The sequence below is a fragment of the Mastomys coucha genome, unplaced genomic scaffold (assembly GCF_008632895.1).
Source record: "Mastomys coucha isolate ucsf_1 unplaced genomic scaffold, UCSF_Mcou_1 pScaffold21, whole genome shotgun sequence".
Classification (NCBI taxonomy): Eukaryota; Metazoa; Chordata; class Mammalia; order Rodentia; family Muridae; genus Mastomys; species Mastomys coucha.
The window spans coordinates 23546526-23565021 of NW_022196904.1; the positions used below are offsets into that span (position 1 = coordinate 23546526).

General features: G+C 44.1%; 1 protein-coding gene across 5 annotated transcripts; it reads left to right on the top strand.

The window, feature by feature from the left end:
• The first annotated feature begins 5101 nt into the window (after positions 1 to 5101).
• Znf382 (zinc finger protein 382) lies at positions 5102 to 18449 on the top strand. 5 transcript variants are annotated; one of them, XM_031386023.1, is made up of 6 exons: positions 5115 to 5350; positions 7521 to 7594; positions 12295 to 12421; positions 13135 to 13227; positions 16738 to 16857; positions 17158 to 18449. In XM_031386023.1, exons 1-6 carry the CDS (start codon positions 5308 to 5310, stop codon positions 18135 to 18137), a joined length of 1437 nt encoding a protein of 478 aa, XP_031241883.1. In that variant the 5' UTR covers positions 5115 to 5307; the 3' UTR covers positions 18138 to 18449. The 5 variants fall into 5 exon arrangements, with proteins under 5 accessions (XP_031241882.1, XP_031241883.1, XP_031241879.1 ...); XM_031386022.1 differs by having other exon boundaries at positions 5102 to 5350; positions 12267 to 12421; positions 16738 to 18449; XM_031386019.1 differs by having other exon boundaries at positions 5116 to 5350; positions 16738 to 18449.
• The last annotated feature ends 47 nt before the right edge of the window (positions 18450 to 18496 follow it).

Below are 18496 nucleotides of genomic sequence, written 5' to 3' on the forward strand. Positions count from 1 at the left end.
TGGAACTGGACTGGACAATTCTTGCTTGTTTTTCAGTGTCTGAAGGTACCGCGTGGGCCGCTGGCATGGAGGAGCTATCAGCAGAATTGCTCGGCTGTGAATGCACTTTACAGCATGGCTGTTCTTGGGGTAAACAATACTTTCTGGTCAGATGTGAGGCCCGCTCAAGACAGGAGGGTATTCCCATTTCTGTGAATTTAATGAAGAGCTTGTGGCTGAGGAGATCATAAGCCCTAAGGGAAAACCTACTAATGTTTTCCTAAATGGTCATTTTGTCAAACTCTCTTCTAAATTCTTGTTTATATCCTTAGACTGGTACTGTAAACTGCCGAAGACCAGCTCTAACAGCATGTTCATCGATCTAAGGAGGAGATGTGGGGTCAGCCATAATGTAAAGCAGGCACACACACACACACACACACACACACACACACACACACACACAGCACACACACAAGGGCCTCCTCTTCCCTACAGTACCAGTGGCAGTCCGCACTGGAAGAGGGTGTGGTGCCTTGAATGACGACAATGTCCCCCATAGGCTCCAGCATTTAAACTTTTGATCTTCAGTTTCTGGCAATGGTTGGGGAGGTTCACAAAGTGTGGCCTTACTGGAGAAAGTATGCCACTGGGAGCAGGCTTTCAGAGTTTAAAGACTCAGGCCACTTTTAATTTGGTTTCTCTACTTTGTACTTAGAATTCAAGGTGTGAGCTTTCAGTTTCCTGTCCCTGCCATTATGCCTGATATTTGTTGCCATGTCTCTGCACCTGCATCCTAGATTCTTCCCCTCTGGAACTGTAAGCGCAAATAAACTCCTCCTTCTGTAAACTGCCTTGTGCATGGTGTTTTATTGCAGCAACAGAAAAGTAACTAACACAAGGTTACATTGCATTCAGTGGTGCAGCCACTGATGCATTGTCCATACTGCAGTAGGTAACCCTCCACACATACTCTTGTAGATCAGGCTAATCAAACTAGGGGATCACACAATCAAAGATGATATTCCAGCAGGAGGCAGGCATGTTGTGAAGAAGGATCTCAATGAGGGGAGGAGAGAATGATAGAGGGAATAAGCATTGAAATGATCAGATTCATTATACACGGAACTGTCAATGTTTTAAAAAACGGAAGGGAAAACCCTTTAAAGCAAAAGGAAACATTCCAGGTAAGGCAGTGCACGCCTTTAAACCCAGCATTCAGCATTGGAGAAGCAGAGGCAGTTGGCGCTCTGTGAGTTCCAGGACAGCCAGGGAGAGAGAGAGAGAGAGAGAGAGAGAGAGAGGCTTGTTTAAAAAAAAACAAAAAATGAAAGGAAACAAAACGAAATACAGGCCTGTACACAAAATTTTAAAATAATTAAATGGGATTGTGAATAAAACCTTGTTACCCAATTTTCTGTTTATTTTATAACATTTCTAACATTTCTTTTTTTTTCTTTCTTTCTTTTTTTTTTTTTTTTTTTTTTTTTTTTGGTTTTTTTTCGAGACAGGTTTTCTCTGTGTAGCCCTGGCTGTCCTGGAACTCACTCTGAAGACCAGGCTGTCTCTGCCTCCCAAGTGCTGGGATTAAAGGCGTGCGTCACCACCGCCCTGCATCTTCTGACATTTTAAAAATTCATGAAATTACTGTCAAGGTGAATTTTCTAAATATTTATATTTTTTAATGATTTATTTTTATTTTATGTGAATTGGTGTTTTTACTGAATGTATGTCTGTGGGAGGGTGTTGAATCCACTGGAGCTGGAGTTACAGGCAGTTGTAAGCTGCCATGTGGGAGCTAGGAATTGTGCTGGGGTCCTACAGGAGAAGAGCCAGTGCTCTTAACCTTTGAGCCAGCTCTCTAGCCCCTTATTTACCTATTTATTTGTGAGACAGGGTCTCTCTGAATAACCCAGGCTAGCCGGCCTTGATCTCAGTAGGTAAACCAGGCAGTCTTGGAACTCATAGAGATCTTCCTCCTCTTCCTCCCAAGGGCCTAGAAAGATCTGATGTTGCTGTTGTTAAGAAATGTAACTAGGGTCGGGCAGTGGTGGCGCATGACTTTAATCCCAGCACTTGGGAGGCAGAGGCAGGCGGATTTCTGAACTCAAGGCCAGCCTGGTCTACAGAGTGAGTTCCAGGACAGCAGGGCTACACAGAGAAACCCTGTCTCAAAAATAACAAAACAAAACAAAACAGAAAAAAAAAAAAAAAGAAATGTAACTAGGAAAATGGCAGGGCTATCTGTATAGCAATTGTAAGGACACCAAAGTGTGTCTGAGTCTCTCAGGAAGCTCATACCATGTCTTGGGACTGTATACTGTCTCTCCCTATCTGACTCTTGCCACCTAAGGATTTAATAAACTCACTAACTTTGCTCCCCCCCCCATCCCAAACTTCTTTTCTGTGACTGTAGCCAAAGATAAGCTTTCGCTCAGTAGCAGTCACCACGGGGGGGGGGGGGGGGGGGGGGGGGGCGGGAGGGGGCTGCTGGTGGCAGCACTAGACTACCTCCCTACTGCTGCTGACACAGCACTTCAATGCCTAAAACCAGCCCAACAGACGTCATCTCTTCTTCTAGATGATGAGACGACTTAATGTTCTGCCGTTCACCCCTACTGACAAACAGGCACTTTTCTCGTGCCTTTACCATTTGCACAGAGAGTAGCTCTGAATTCTGGGCCCGTCCTTTCTTGTAAAGCTTGTATGTCACAGAGCACTGCTTGAAAATATCAGTCTTCATTAAAACATAGAACGTTCAGAAAGAAAAACTGACCTCAGACAATCTGGCCTAACTAGGCAACTGAAACTATTATCAGACATGGTGGTATACACCTATCATCTGAATACTGGGGAGATAAGATGCTCTAGGACTAGGAGTTATCCTCAGCTACAAAGTAAGTTTGAGGCTAACCTGGGCTACATGAGAACTTCTCTCAAAATTAACAAATAAAAATGAGAAAAAAATATTAACAAAAGTTTAACCTTATTCCCTGTCCAACCCATATTTATGCATATTTGCAACAACTAACATCTTATTAGCAAAAATTAGAAATCTATCTTGATGGTATGATTGTCCTTTTTTTTTCTCTTTTTCTTTTTCTTTTATTCTTCTTTCCTTTCTTTGAGATAGGGCCTCACTATTTAGCTCTGGCTGTCCTGGAAATCACAAGTCGACCAGGCTGACCTTGAATTCACAGATATCTGCCGCCTCTACTTCTGCCTCCAAAGTGTTGAGGTTAAACATGTGTACTAATGTGGTATACAGGTATGCATGGAGGCAAAACATCAATTCACATAAAATAAAAACTAAATTATTAGCTGGGCAATGTTGGCTCACGTCTTTAATCCCAGCACTCGGGAGGCAGAGGCAGGTGGATTTCTGAGTTTGAGGCCAGCCTGGTCTACAGAGTGAGTTCCAGGACAGCCAGGCAACACAGAGAAACCCTGTCTTGAAAAACCAAAAAATAAAAATAAATAAATAAATAAATAAAATAGTTACCTTATGTGTATGTATGCTTTACCTGCATATAGATCTGTGTACCACATTTGTACAGAGTACTTAGAGGACAGAAAAGGACTCCAGATGAGCTGCCATGTGGGTGCTAGGAGTTTAACCCATGTTTTCTGGAAAAACAGCCAGTACCCTTCACCACTAAGTCGTCTCTCCCAATGCTATTCACAAATGATACCTCCTAAGAAATATGGTTTTATGAGATTAGTATTATTTTTGCTGGAAGCAATCTTGGATGCCACATTTCTGGAGCTGTTCATCTTGAGGTTTGAGACAGGCTCTCTCAATGAGTCTTGGGGCTTGCAGACTCAGCTAGGCTGGCTGGTTAGTGAACCCCAGGGATATTCTTGTCTGCCCCTCCTGCACTGGGATTATAGGCATACACCATCTCATATACAATCTTCTCTGTGGGACCTAAGATTGAACTCTGGTCCTCATGTTTGGTCAGCCACCAGTTTGGTGCTGAATCATATTTATAGGGTTAAAAGTTTAAATATTTAGGCTAACCTGTGTTATTAAATATTTTTCTCAGTGAAACTATTAAAACCCAGAGGGAGGAAAAATAGTGAAACCTGTATACATTTAAAGCATTTTTTTTCTAAAGAATTGGGAGAGAAATCTATTTTGAACAACTTGAGGAAATGGGTTGAAAAATGAGAAAGTCCTGTGCTAAGAACAAAGGAAATCAGCTACAGAGTCTAGTACATTTTAAAAATTATACTTCATCAATCTAACCTTTTTGATAGTAGGATTTTCCTTCACAAGAAAATCATACAATTGGGATTAAGTAGCACTTTCAGATGGAACAGTGGTCCAAAAAAGAATCGGTGTGGCTTTTTCTATGGAATAACCGATTAATGCATCCTATTGAATATAAATCGTTGAAAAATCATTAATGACACACAACTTCTAAGACGATCTCTGGAATCCTATCCTTAGAACCTCAATTCCCCATCTTCTCTCGCACTTCAATCTAGGGGGAACTCCCATTGTGAGATCTCCATACAAGGCTGTGTGGTATTTGAATCGGAATCGTCTTTCTCGGTTTCAAATATCAACTTTCCCCTTAATAGCCAAATCACTCCATGCTGTGCAGTCCGGCTAGAGGGGGGTGACAGAAGCCCTAGCGCACATTTCAAGAAGTCATAGAACTTTTCATTGCCATCCCTGTACCCTCTCCTCCCTCTCCGAGGAAGAGACACCTTAGGCATTCTCTGAATTACCCACGGGAAAGACCTTGCGTACAGACTGAACAAGAACGCAACAGGGACCACCGCTCGCGCTTTTCCACAGCCACAAGAGGGTCGCCTACCCATCATTCTCAGCCTAGGGCAGTCAAAATGAAATTCTACCAAACTAAGTCAGAAGGGGCGGGGGCTGTGTCGGTCCCATTAGGATCAATGCATAGTGCTGCCAACAAGATCAATTGGTCACAGCATGGGATCGCAAACCGTCTGGTCAGCGTTCAATCACCCTAGCCGGATCCCGTCACTCTCAGAGCTCCCCCTGGGTACACCCCACACGGATGGACGCAGCCACGCACCCCCGCGCGCGGCCACAGACCCTCACGAGCAGCGGACTCCCCAGCCAAGGGGACCTTGGTGCGAGCGCGGGGCGAAGGAGAGGCGCGCGGCAGCTAACGGGCGCCCCGGAGGCTCCTGGGAGAGCGAGGCCCCCACCCCCCACCCCACCCGCGGCGTGTGTGCGCAGGCGCAGACGGCTGAGCGGAGGCAGGGCGCTGAGAGACGTTGGGAGAGGCTGAGGACCGCAGTGGATACTCCCGGTCTCTGGGGCGACGGAGAGAGCGAATCCAGATGGGAAGACCGGGGAGGAAACCGCGAGGCCGAGCCGGGCCTGGTAATTTGGAGGAGGAAGAAGGTTAAGGGAGCTGGACCTGGACACTCCATGGTCTCACAGGGCCTCGGGCGTGGCCCGTGGGCGTGACCCCGGCGAGGACGGCCGGTGACCCGAAAGGGTAGTTTTCCTGCTAAACTCGAGGACACTGTGTCGCTGGGAGCGGGGGTCTCTGGGCATCACGAGCGTTGCGTGTGAGGATGTGCGGTGCGTGTTAGGGTCTGGCTCCCTCAACTCTTCCTGATTATTTGGGGCGGGGTGGGGGGGTGCGATAAAGGGATTGTGATCTCCTTTGGATGTGCAAGATGGATGGTGGTGGGATCTTGCTTAGGGTTACTCCGGCATCCGTCTATTTTTAGATGAGGTGTGTGACTCCTGTTGGAAACAGGAGAATTGAAAGTGATTTGTGAACGTGATTGTGAGTGACTTTGCCTGGGATTCTGACGCGTTCTGTAGTCGTGAATGTGAAGCAGTAGGTTGGTTTTCTGAAGGATGTTTGAAAGGTTATTACTAAGCACATGTGTGCATTCTTCTGTTATTTCTCATGATTTTGTGTCTGTACGTTTTTTTGGATTCCTCTCCCCCCCCCCCCCCCCCCCCCCCCCCCCGGAGACAGGGTTTCTCTGTGTAGCCTTGGCTGTCCTGGAAATCGCTTTGTAGACCAGGCTGGCCTCGAACTCAGAGGCCTGCCTCTGCCCTCTGCCTCCGGCTCCCTGCCCCCTGCTGTGATTTAAAAGCGTGTGCCTCCACCACCTGGCTTGTTAATATTTAAATGATTGAGGTATGCTGTATGATCACGTATGTGTAATTTTTTTTTTTTTTTGTAGACAGGTTCATTATCTATCCTAAGTTGCCTCTGAACTCTCTCGTAGCCCAGGGTGGCCTAAAACTTGGCAGTGATCCCCCTGCTTTAACCTCCCAACTGCTGGGATTCCGTGTGGTATGTGCACCACCAAGCCTGGAAGTTATGTACTATTTATCAGATTAGTGCCAGCAAGCCCGCTTGAGGAAAATTTGAAATAGTAACTTAGCAAGTATAAAGACACTAATGTTGGAATGGAGTAGGAATAGATAAGTTTTTCATAATTTCCCGTGGTGAGTCCAATAACTTGGAGTCAGGATGTTAAACAGAAAGTTTTGAAATGAAAGATGTCTATGAGCTATCACCTGGGTGCTGGGAACCGAACCTGAGTCCTCTGCAAGAGCAGCAAGGGCTCTTACTCACTGAGCCATCTCTCCAGCCCCTATGTTTCTTAAGTAGTGTGATACAAGTGAATCAGTAAGGACAGGGAATGGAAAGTAGAAAATCCAGATATTTTCAAGCTGTGGGGAAATGTCACATATGAGCAGGTCTTTTGAGGCATATGGAGAAATATGTGATAAAGATGGCATTTGCTATTAGTTGAGGAGATAGCAATTAACAATGGGAGACATATGTAAACATGGTTAATAGATTTCCACAACACAAAGCCAAATAAAAGAAACTAAGGAAAAGACTCCTAAGATTACTTGCATCTTAAACAGAAAGTAGGATCTGAGGTTATGTCCAGTGATAGAATAGTGGGGAAAATCAGAAGATGGCCTCAACTAATTAGAAAACACATCCATGGCAAAGGTAGAACCAGCCAGTTGTCATTGAAAAATAGGGGAAAGTTTAAACTTATTACAGGGAAGAAATGTATACCTTTAAACTACAGTGTAGAAGTGATAAAGATTAAGGGCTCCTCACCTGTGTTCCTTGGGGCTTGAGAAGGTTCTGTCACTCTGCTGGCGACAGTATGAGTCAGTAGGAAGCACATGAAGAAGTTGTGGGGTGGGCAGTGCTGAGCAGACTGCCCAGAGTCTTGCTTATGCTAGCAAGTGTCGTACCCCTGAGTCACGTGCCCAGACCTGGCCTGTAAACCAGAGCTTCATGGTACTTTGAAGAGCACAAAAGAAAATGTTGTGTTTGCAAGTTACAGCAGGTTCTGAGGAATCAGCAAGGGGCTGAGCCTCTGGCTGTGGAGAGGAAGTAGCACTTGTCTTGTTTCCACACAAACCTTCTGTGGTCTCAGAGTAGGCATGTGCAGGAAGAGTGGAAATGTATGCAAATCTAATTGAGTTATTCCGAGAGATCTGATTTGAGTGTGTTTTCTCCCTGGCTCCTTATGTCCCTCCATCTCTGCCTTTATAGGACTCTTTCCATTTCCAAAAGAGGAGCTCAGACAACACGGCTCGTCCCCCGCAAGTCTCAAAGCCATGTCTAAGGTGAGATGCTGTTCGATTACTTTTCTTTCAGGAAGTAGGAATATTTGCTTAACAATGTTGCTCCAGCTGCCTGGATAGTGGGATCTGCTTCCATGAAACGTTTTTCAGATTAGGGCCAAGATCTCAGGCCAGATTGGACAAGTGCCACTGAATTACAATAGTTAAGAATGGCCCCGCCCCAGTTTTTCTCCTATACATGGCTCACCTGCCTCACTGATTGCCGTCCTGGTACCTAATAGATGGATTTAAGCCTTTCTCAGGGTTACCTTCTATGGCCATTGTTCACAAAGGATCCCTTATATTGTCCATTGTCCTCTTTCTCCATCTTCTTATGGAATTATTGCTATACTAGAAATGCATTGCCCTGATTTACAAAGAAATAACTTATTGCACTTGGATGAATCTAATTTGTCTTGACACTGATTTGAGATCTAAGTTGTGAATACTCTAGGAGCAGACATGGATAGGAGGGTAAATTATTAGGTCATGTGATTAGTCTGTGGGAAGCACCGTCCAGTCCATGAGGATCTCAGGGAAGACATTGGAATATGAACTGGTATGGAAAGCTGAGGTTGTGGAGCTGGCCCTGGGGATGCACGCCTGTTATCCCAGAACGTGGGAGGCAGGGGAAAGAGGATCCTGATTCGAGGCAAGGGTTACAAAGTGAGACCTTGTCTCAGAAACAATAAAAGACAGAGATTGTGTGTGCCTCTTCTCTGATTATTAAAGGTTTTTTGTTTTGTTTAGATTTATTTATGTGTATGAGTGTTTTGACTGCATGCATGTATGTGTACCATGTGTGTGCTTGGTGCCCTTGGAGGTCAGAAGAAGGTATTCACCCTTTAGAATTGGAGTTACAATCATCCTTTGGAATTGGATTAGCTATCACATATGTCCTGGGAACTGAACCTGAGTCCTTGGTAAGACCACCTAGTGCTCTTAACTACTGAATCATTTCTCTACATGCTTCTCTCTAATTTTCTATTGATTCTTGTCTGCCAGAAATTCCCACCAATGGTGACCTGCCAGTGGAAACTAGTTCAGCATTCAACAATATTATAATTTACTATTTTCTTTTTTCTTTCTTCTACAGTTTTATGTCCACTCGCAGAAGAAAATGCATGTACTAGTCCAGTCTTGAAGTAATCTGTCCTTGTATCAAAAGGAGTGCCGTGTCCTGTTTTCATATTTTTCTTTCATAAAATTCCCCATCTACCAACTTGTAAAATATTGGTTTTCCCTAACTATTAATTGGCTCTTTTCTCTGTGTCCTCATTATCTATATACACAGTTAGAATCGCTCTGCAAGACTGCACTTAATTTGATTCCAGTGACTATCAAAGACCTCTGTCTGGACTGGAGAGATGGCTCAGTGGTTGAGAGCACTTACTGCTCTTCTAAAGGTTCTGAGTTAAATTCCCAGCACCCACATGGCAGTTCCTAACTGTCTGATGCTGTCTTCTGCTGTGTAGATGCACTTGCAGACAAAGTAAACATACATAAAATACAAAAATAAATGTCCTAAAATTTACAAAAAAGGCCTCTGTCCATTCTAGACTGCTGTCTAGACAGAGCATCAGAACTATGTATTCAACATGCAGGGTCTGGGGGCATGTAGGTCAGTCACTAGAGTGTTTGCTTAGCATGCATGGAGTTCCTGGCTCAGTCCACAACACCACATTTACTGGGTATGCTGGCATAGGTCCAGAATCATAACATTCTGGAGGAGGAGAAAGGAGGATTAGCAGTTCAGGTCATCCTCAATTACACAACAGGTTTAAAGCTAGCCTGGGATGCTTCAGACCCTGTCTCAAAAACAAAACAAAACAAAACCACACACACACACAAAATACACCATGCACACATCAGTTTCTTATGACCTTCTTTGGTCCATCCCCGGCTGGCCTTGAGCTTGCAGCAGTCCTTCAGCATCTGCTTGCTGAGTACTGGGATTATAGGCATGCCCCACTATATTCCTGGACCACTGTCCCACTCCAAGCACCCACATACTGGCCTATGCAGAGAGCCCAAGAGCCCTGTTCTCTTCATTCTACAGGTAGTTTATAACCAGTTCTCTTAAACCCTGTCAGGTAGGAACCAGTGGTCCCCTCATTAGCCCATAAATCTCTAACAGTGGTTACCTAATCTTCCCTTTTTCCCACTAACATCCCCAGCCTTCTCCTGTCTTGAAGAGTTCTACCCACCAATAGTCTGGCATGGTGGCTGTGTCTGCAGTCCAGCCCGGGGGAAGCTGAGGTGGGAAATCGTGTGTGTGTGTGTGTGTGTGTGTGTGCGCGCGCGCGCGCGCGCGCGTGCACATATGTGTACCTGTTGGTGACAGAAGAGGCCAACAAATTCCCTGGAGCTGATGATAAGTGGTTGTGAGCTTCAGATATGGGTGATGGAATCCAAACTCTAGTCTTCCACAAGAGAGGCAGAGGCTCTTAGCTGCTGAACCCTATCTCTTCAGTTCCTTGGTGATTGGGCCTCTGTGCATTACAGTAGAATATACAAGATCATATATTGAAAAGGAAAAAATACTAAGAGCATACATTCAAGAGTAGTGGTAATTAACTATGTAAATTGCTACTAATACCTTTTGATGATTTGTATTTAACAATGAATATGTTGGAAATGTGATCAGTTCATTTTTATTATTAAAATTTTTTGTTAGGTTTGTCTTTGTTTTGTTTTTGTACAGAATCTTTCTATGTAGCCATGGTTTTGCTGGAACTCTATGTAGACCAGACTGACTTTGAACACACACAAATCGACATACTTCTGCCTTCCAGTACTGGGATTAAATGCATGTGCCACAAACTCACCCAGTCCCCTTTTTAAAATGTGTTATTTTGATTATTTATGTGTTTGCTCGTGTACATTTGTGAGTCACACATGTATGCACCGTATGTGTATAGGTACTTTTGGAGGGCAGAGAAAGGTACTGCAGTGTCAGGAACTTGTAGTTAGGCACCTATGCAAGGGTGCTGGAACCAAGCCCAGATCTTCTGAGTACTCTTCCCCTCTATGTCATCTCTCCACGCCCTGATAGTTCATTTTTTTAAGGATTTATTTATTTTATTTATATGAGTACACGGTAGCTGTACAGATGGTTGTGAGCCTCCATGTGGTTGTTGAGAATTGAATTTAGGACTTCTGCTCGCTCCGGTCAATCCTGCTCACTCAAGGCCAAGGATTTAGCTGTCTTCAGACACATCAGAAAAGGGCGTCAGATCTCATTATGGGTGGTTGTGAGCCACCATGTGATTGCTGGGATTTGAACTCAAGACCTTTGAAAGAACAGTCAGTGCTCTTATCCGCTGAGCCATCTCGCCAGCCCGACAGTTCATTTTTAAGACCAGTGCTTTAAAGGAAAACAGTTTAGAATTACTCCATGATGTGCTTACCAGCGTTCTCTATAACTTTTGCTTCTTTAATCTCAAAGACTATTTCCTAACATGCTGTGCCTTTCTTGAACTTACTAAGTGGTTTTCTTCCCATGAATTTTCACTTATTTACATTTTATTTTTTATTTTATTGAGACAGTTTTACGATGTAGCCTTGACTGGCTCGGCACTCATTCTGTACACCAGGCTGACTTTAAACTCACAGAGACTCACCTGCCTCTGCCTCCTGAGTGCTAAGATTGAAGATGTCCCATGAGGGGCTGGAGAGATAAGTAAAGAGTACTGACTACTCTTTCAGAGGTCCTGAGTTCAATTCCCAGCAATCATATGGTGGCTCATAGCCATCTGTAATAGAATCTGATGCCCTCTTCTGGTGTGTCTGAAGACAGTGACGGTGTACTCACATACATAAATAAATCTTAAAAACAAAAACAAAAAACTGTCCTATAAGCTTTTAAAAGCCAGTGCCCCTTCTTCCTGCAGTGCAGATTTATTTCACATACAAAGCTTTGTATCTGCAATGAGTCTTCAGGGTCCAAAATGAAAGTGGTCTTTGTTTTGTGATGCATTTCCTGTACATCTGTCCCTCACAGTGTCCATGATTCATGCAATAAATATGCCTTTCTCCATAACTTCTCACGAGGTTTTATCTTTTTGGTCCAACAGTCAGCCACCTGCACACAGGGCAGAGCTGTGTGGTCTAAGATTATTTAACATGAGATTAAAAGTAGGTGCTACTGGATGTATTTTCAGTGTGTGTGTGTGTGTGTGTGTGTGTGTGTGTGTGTGTGTCAGAAATAACACAAGGGGCTGGAGACGTGGCTCAGTGATTGAGGGTACGGGTTGCTAATGTCAGGGTGGTGACACAGGTCCTTAATCCCAATGTTCAGAGGCAGAGGCAGGGCCAGCCTGGTCTACATGGTGAGTTCCAAGACAGCCAGAGCTACATAGCTAGAGCCAGCCTCAACCCTCCTCCCTGGCAGAAGACCACTGGCTGCTCTTGTAGAGGACTTAGTTTAGTCCCCAGAGCCCACATGGGGGCTCTCAACTGCCTCCAACTGCAGTTCCAGGACCTGATGTCCTTTTCTGCCTCTTCAGGCACTGCAGCCATGTGGTACACGTGCTCTCTCCAAGCAAATACTTACACACATAAAACAAATGTTAAAAAAAAATCTTTTTAAAAGACAAAGTTATAAAAATCAGTCACTGATCATTGCCAGATTAGTCCCCAACATTTAGTTCTAACACGTTTCCAATAACTTCAGGATGAACTGCCACAGTGTGCCCTTACAGGGACCAGTGTCATTCAAGGACGTGACTGTGGACTTCACCCAGGAGGAGTGGCAGCGACTGGACCCTGCCCAGAAGGCCCTCTACAGGGATGTGATGCTAGAAAACTACTGTCATTTTATCTCTGTGGGTAAGTGTCACTAAATCCTCCTGAGAATCCCAAAACCAGCTCATGCTTAACCAGCATTACATTACCAACAGAGACATTTCCTCGGCCCAGTGTGATTCTCTTCTTGTTAGCAGAATATACATTTAAAAAAAAAAAAAAAAAGACAGGTTCTTTCTATGTTACTCTGGCTATTCTGGGGCTTGCTATATAGACCAGGCTAGCCTTGAACTCATGTAGATCTTCCTGCCTGTTTCATGAGTGCTAGGATTAAAGGTGTGAACCATTGACTCTGGCCCAGTATATGAACTTTTGGAGATTTATTTTATATATATATATATATATATATATATATATATATATATATATATATATATGAGTGTTTTGCCTGTATGTATGCATGTATATGAACCACATGTGTATTTGATTCCTGCAGAGGCCAGAAGTGGGTATTGGATCCCTGGTACTGGAGTTACAAATGGTTGTGTATGGCCCTGTGGGTCCTGGGAATTGAACCTGGGTCCTCTGGAAGAGCAGCAAGTGTTTTTAACTGCTGTGCTATCTCCCCAGCCCCAGAATTGGCATTAATTTGTCCCATGGTGAGGTTGTATCTATATCAGTCGTTTGGAGTCCCTGCAGCTTAAAACAAGTTTTTCCTTCCTTCCTTCCTTCCTTCCTTCCTTCCTTCCTTCCTTCCTTCCTTCCTTTCCTCTCTCCCTCCCTCCCTCCATTATCAGGATTTCACATAACAAAACCTGATATGATCCGCAAGTTGGAACAAGGAGAGGAGCTGTGGACAGAGAGAATTTTTCCAAGTCAGAGCTATGTAGGTAAGTCATAGATATAAAAATGCTGGGGGTGGGAGGGGCGGTGTCCGGGATGGGGGTTGGGGGGAGGACTGGAGAGATGGCTCAGGGCTAAAGCACATAATACAGTCAAGGACCTGGACCTGGACCTGATCTCTAATGCTTCATAAGAAAATAAAAGTCCACCGGGCAGTGGTGGCACACACCTTTCTTTAATCCCAGCACTTGGGAGACAGAGGCAGGCGGATTTCTGAGTTTGAGGCCAGCCTGGTCTACAGAGTAAGTTCCAGCACAGCCAGGGCTATACAGAGAAACCCTGTCTCGAAAAACCAAAACCAAAACAAAACAAAACAAAAAAGAAGCAGAAGAAAAATTGTACAAAGTGTAATTTACCAGCTATAACATTTCAAATGTATAGTTCAGCGGTGTGAGCTACAGCCACTTTTCTTTCTTTTTTTAAAGATTATTTATTTTATGTATATGAGAACACCATTGTTCTCTTCAGACACACCAGAAGAGGGCATCAGATACTATTACAGATGGTTGTGAGCCACCATGTGGTTGCTGGGAATTGAATTCAGGACCTCTGGAAGAGCAGTCAGTGCTCTTAACTGCTGAGCCATCTCTCTAGCCCTACAGTCACATTTTTGTGCAGCCATCACTGCTGTCTGGGCCCTAAAACTCTTCATCTTTCAAAACTGAAACCCTGCCTGGTGAAGTGACTCATACTTTGATCCCAGCACTCAGAGGCAGAAGCAGGCAGATCTCTATGAGTTTGAGGCCAGGCTGGTCTACATAGAGAGTTCCAGGACAGCCAGGGCTACACAGAGGAAACCCTATCTCAAAAGGAAAGCAGACAAGCAAACAAACCCCCCTGCACCCTTTTAACAACATGGAATTACCCATGCTCCTCGGCATCCATTGTTGTAGCGTCTCTATTAGGGGTTCATGAGGAAATGGATCACATGGTGTGTGTCCCTTTTGTGTCTGTTGTATTTCACCTAAAGTTCTCTGCACTCATACATGTTGCAGCATCTCAGAGTTCCTTGTTTAAGGCCGATTAATATGATACTGTCCATTTTGGCTCCTCCTCGGACTTCTCCTTTGGTTGTTGATTATATGGGTTATTGGAATCTTTGGCTTTTGTGAGTGGCACTGCTGTGTACGTGGCTGTACAAACATCAGCTTTCAACTGTATTGGGTGTATCTCTAAATTAGACTTGCCGGCTCATGTAGTAACTTCACATTTAGTTCCGAGAGACCGCCATGCTGTTTTCACACAGCAGCACTGTTTGTTTTACTCCTACACAGTGCACAATGCTTCCAGTTTCTGCACGTTGTTACTAGAATCCACTGTTTTCTACATTTTTCCATGGTGTATATATATAAATTTTTGTTTATTTGCTTGTTGAGGATGCAGCTGTGTAGCCCTAGATGTCCTAGAATTCACTGTATAGACCAGACTGGCCTCAAACTCACAGAGATCCACCTGCCTCTGCCTTGAGAATGCTGGGTTAAAGGTGTGAGCCAGCACACCTGGCTCATATGTGAATATTTAAAAGTCTGAGATCTGTGAAGCATCTATATGTGGCTGAGTTTCATACATTTAAAATTAAAATCTAAATCTTCATTTTGAGTATCACCTTCCAAGTCACTTTTCTTTGTTTGCCCAGTGTTTATAGAAATACTGCCTTCTGTTCTCTTACCCAGAGCCTGTTAACAGGCTTTCTGGGTGTGGTGTACGTAGAGGTCTGACACATTGCTCTTCAAATTCTGACAACTGTATATAAACCATGCATTCCACATCCCACCGAGCACTTCCCATTAAGTCTCTTCCAAGACATCTCCTTCCTCTAAGTTTTTGAATATTACTAGAATTAGTTTTGTTTATTCCAGACCATTTTCATGATTGTTTTCTTCCCCAACTTCATAGTTAAGAGATCCATACATGGTATTAGATGCTGAAGTTATTTGTGGGTTTGTTTTGATTTTTATTTTGTTTTGTCTGTCTTACAAAATGAGGTGGAGGGCAGTTTAGCAAGGAACCAGTATCATGCTCTGGCCTCCACCACCCTCGGGTGCATGGGTATACTTACTCACACCCACACAAGCACAAACACACCCCACCCCACCCCCATAAAATGTACTTTTGAAGTAAACAACATTTTACTTCTATATTTGAAATGTTGTATTTTCATTTCTTCTTGAGTTTGTGTGTCTGTGTGTATACATGTTCACATATGTGGGAATGATACAAACACAGGCAAGCATAAACATACAGACAGGAAACATGTCTCTCACATCTTTTGTTCTAAGGATGTTAGCCAGGACACAGTAAGATATAGTAGTCTACCTACCTATTTTTTTCTGTGCAGTATATATCTATTTGCTTTGATATGTGAAAGTCTTCCTGACTCTATGGATAGAATGCAGAGTACTTTATGTGTGCCAGACAAATGCTTTACCACTGAAGTTCCTCTTACTGTGGGATCCAGCCAGGTGGATGGATCCATTGAAGAGACCTCTGCGGCCATCCGCATGTCTCCAGACTCCACCTCAGTTAAAACTGTTCCCTTCCAAAGAGCCTTTTGTTTCTTCTTGGCACATACAATTCTTTGGTACTCCTGAGTTCTTTAAGTGTCCCCAGCAGGGGTTGGGAGATCTGGACTACCTGTAGGAGCTGGAATGGAATGGGAGAGTGCTATCGTGGGTGAGAAGGCCGAGAGTTGAGGCAGGATGTAGCAACAGGTTCAAGGGAACTGAAGACAAGGCAGATGAGGGTAAAGGAAGAGGTAGAAATGATGGGGTAGGAGAGATCCTGCAGGCCCAGCAATAAAGGAAGCAGACAGTGGAGTACATGCTAGCAGGGAACCATTTTCATAGCCAGAAGTCCTATGGGAAAAACAGAACCAAAGAGAACAGAGGCCTGTAACCCCAGAACTTGAGAGGTGGGACCAGGAGGATCAGTAAGTAATACTTACTCTTGTTGACAAACCTGAAGGCCTGAGTTCATGTCCCAGGACACCATGGTGGAAGAAAAGAACCAGTTCCCACAAGTTGTCCTCTGACCTCTACATGCACATGTATGTGCAAATATGCATGCATGCGCATGTACACACATATAATTCAAGCTCATCCTTGGCTGCATAGCACTTTAAGGCTGTGCTGGATAATTTTACGTCAGCATGACACAGGCTAGAGGTATGGGGTGGGGGACCTCAATTAAGAAAATTCCTCCATAAGATCATGCTGTAGACAGGCCTGTAAAGCATTTTGTTAACTAGTGATTGATGGGGGAGGGCCTGGCCCATTGTGGGGAGGGCCAGCCTAGGCTGATGGTCCTTTGTTGTTGGCATGAGAGACATAGAATTTTTTTGACATTTATATAATGTATCATTATAGAACATAACATTTAATCTACCCATTTTGTAAACCACAATAATGAGACATCATGGGTTCTTTCAATATATACATACATTTATATATATATACATATATACTTGAACTATTGCTAACTGTTACATTCTTTTCTAGAAGAGGAAGAGGTTTTGGTGAAGTTCAGTGACTACCAGGACAAGCCTCCTAAATCAATTGTAATCATCAACCACAAGAAGCTAATTAAGGAGAGAAGCAACATTTATGGGAAAACACTAGGCAAGAACCATATTATTTCCAAAACACTATTTGAGTATAAATCTGATGGGAAAGTTTTGAAAAATATCTCAGAATTCATCAGTAGAGATATAAACCCTGTAACGGGGAAGTTGGGTGGCAGTGATGAATGGGAGGATTCAATCCTGACTTCAAGGCAGGAGACTCCTCCTACCTGGACTCTCCATAAACAAATCAGAAGGGATCTGAGCTCTGGCTGGGAGCTCAACCAGCACCAGATGACCCAGATTCCAGAGCAGCAGTTTGAATATGATAAATATGACAGCTCCTTCCTCATGACAGGAGTGGCATTTCCACATGACAGAGCTCACAGAGGAGGCGGGAACCTCAACTTCAGGAAAGATGAGATCACTTTTTTTGAAAAGTCAGACCTTGGTATTCATCCACATAATCTTATGGAAAAGAAATGTTCTACATACAACAAATATGGGAAACTCCTTTGCAGAAAGTCAGTGTTTGTTATGCACCCCAGATCTCCGATGGACGAGAGGCCCTTCCAGTGTCCTTACTGTGGGAACAGCTTTAGAAGGAAGTCCTACCTTATCGAGCATCAGCGGATCCACACAGGTGAGAAGCCCTATATTTGCTGTCAGTGCGGGAAAGCCTTCCGTCAGAAAACGGCTCTGACACTCCATGAAAAAACACATACAGAGGGGAAACCCTATCTCTGCATGGACTGTGGGAAGTCCTTCCGCCAGAAGGCCACCCTCACCAGGCACCACAAAACGCACACGGGGGAGAAGGCCTACGAATGCTCTCAGTGTGGAAGTGCCTTTGGGAAAAAGTCATACCTCATCGACCATCAGAGAACTCACACAGGGGAGAAACCCTATCAGTGCTCGGAGTGTGGGAAGGCATTTATCCAGAAGACGACGCTCACGGTGCACCAGAGGACTCATACAGGGGAGAAGCCCTACATCTGCAGTGAATGTGGGAAGTCCTTTTGCCAGAAGACAACCCTGACCCTCCACCAGCGGATCCACACCGGGGAGAAGCCCTATATCTGCAGTGACTGCGGGAAGTCCTTCCGCCAGAAGGCAATCCTTACTGTGCACTACAGAATACATACAGGAGAAAAATCCAACGGCTGTCCCCAGTGTGGGAAAGCCTTCAGTAGGAAATCAAACCTCATTCGCCACCAGAAAACTCACACAGGAGAAAAACCCTATGAATGTCAAGAGTGTGGAAAATTCTTTAGCTGTAAATCAAACCTTGTCGCCCACCAGAAAACTCACAAGGCAGAAACCACCAGATTCCAGTGAGTGGTGTGCTTTTATTTATTTATTTATATTTTTGAGGCAGGGTCTCATTATGTAGACTTGGCTGGCCCAGAACTTGGTTCGTAGACGAGGCTGGTCTCAAACTCATGGAGATCTGCCTGCCTCTGCCTCCCAGGTGCTGGAATTAAAGGTCTATGCCACCACAACTGACAGATTTGGGGTTTTCTGGGTTTTGGTTTTTGGTTTTTTTGATACTGAGTGCTTTCAGCTTCTATCTGTTTATTACTTGGTAACATATCACACACAGAGATACTACTGCATAAACTAAATGGCAAAAAATAATTTGAAAATGAAGGCTTCATGTTTTTTCTTCTTCTTCTTTTTTTTTTTTTGTTTTTTTT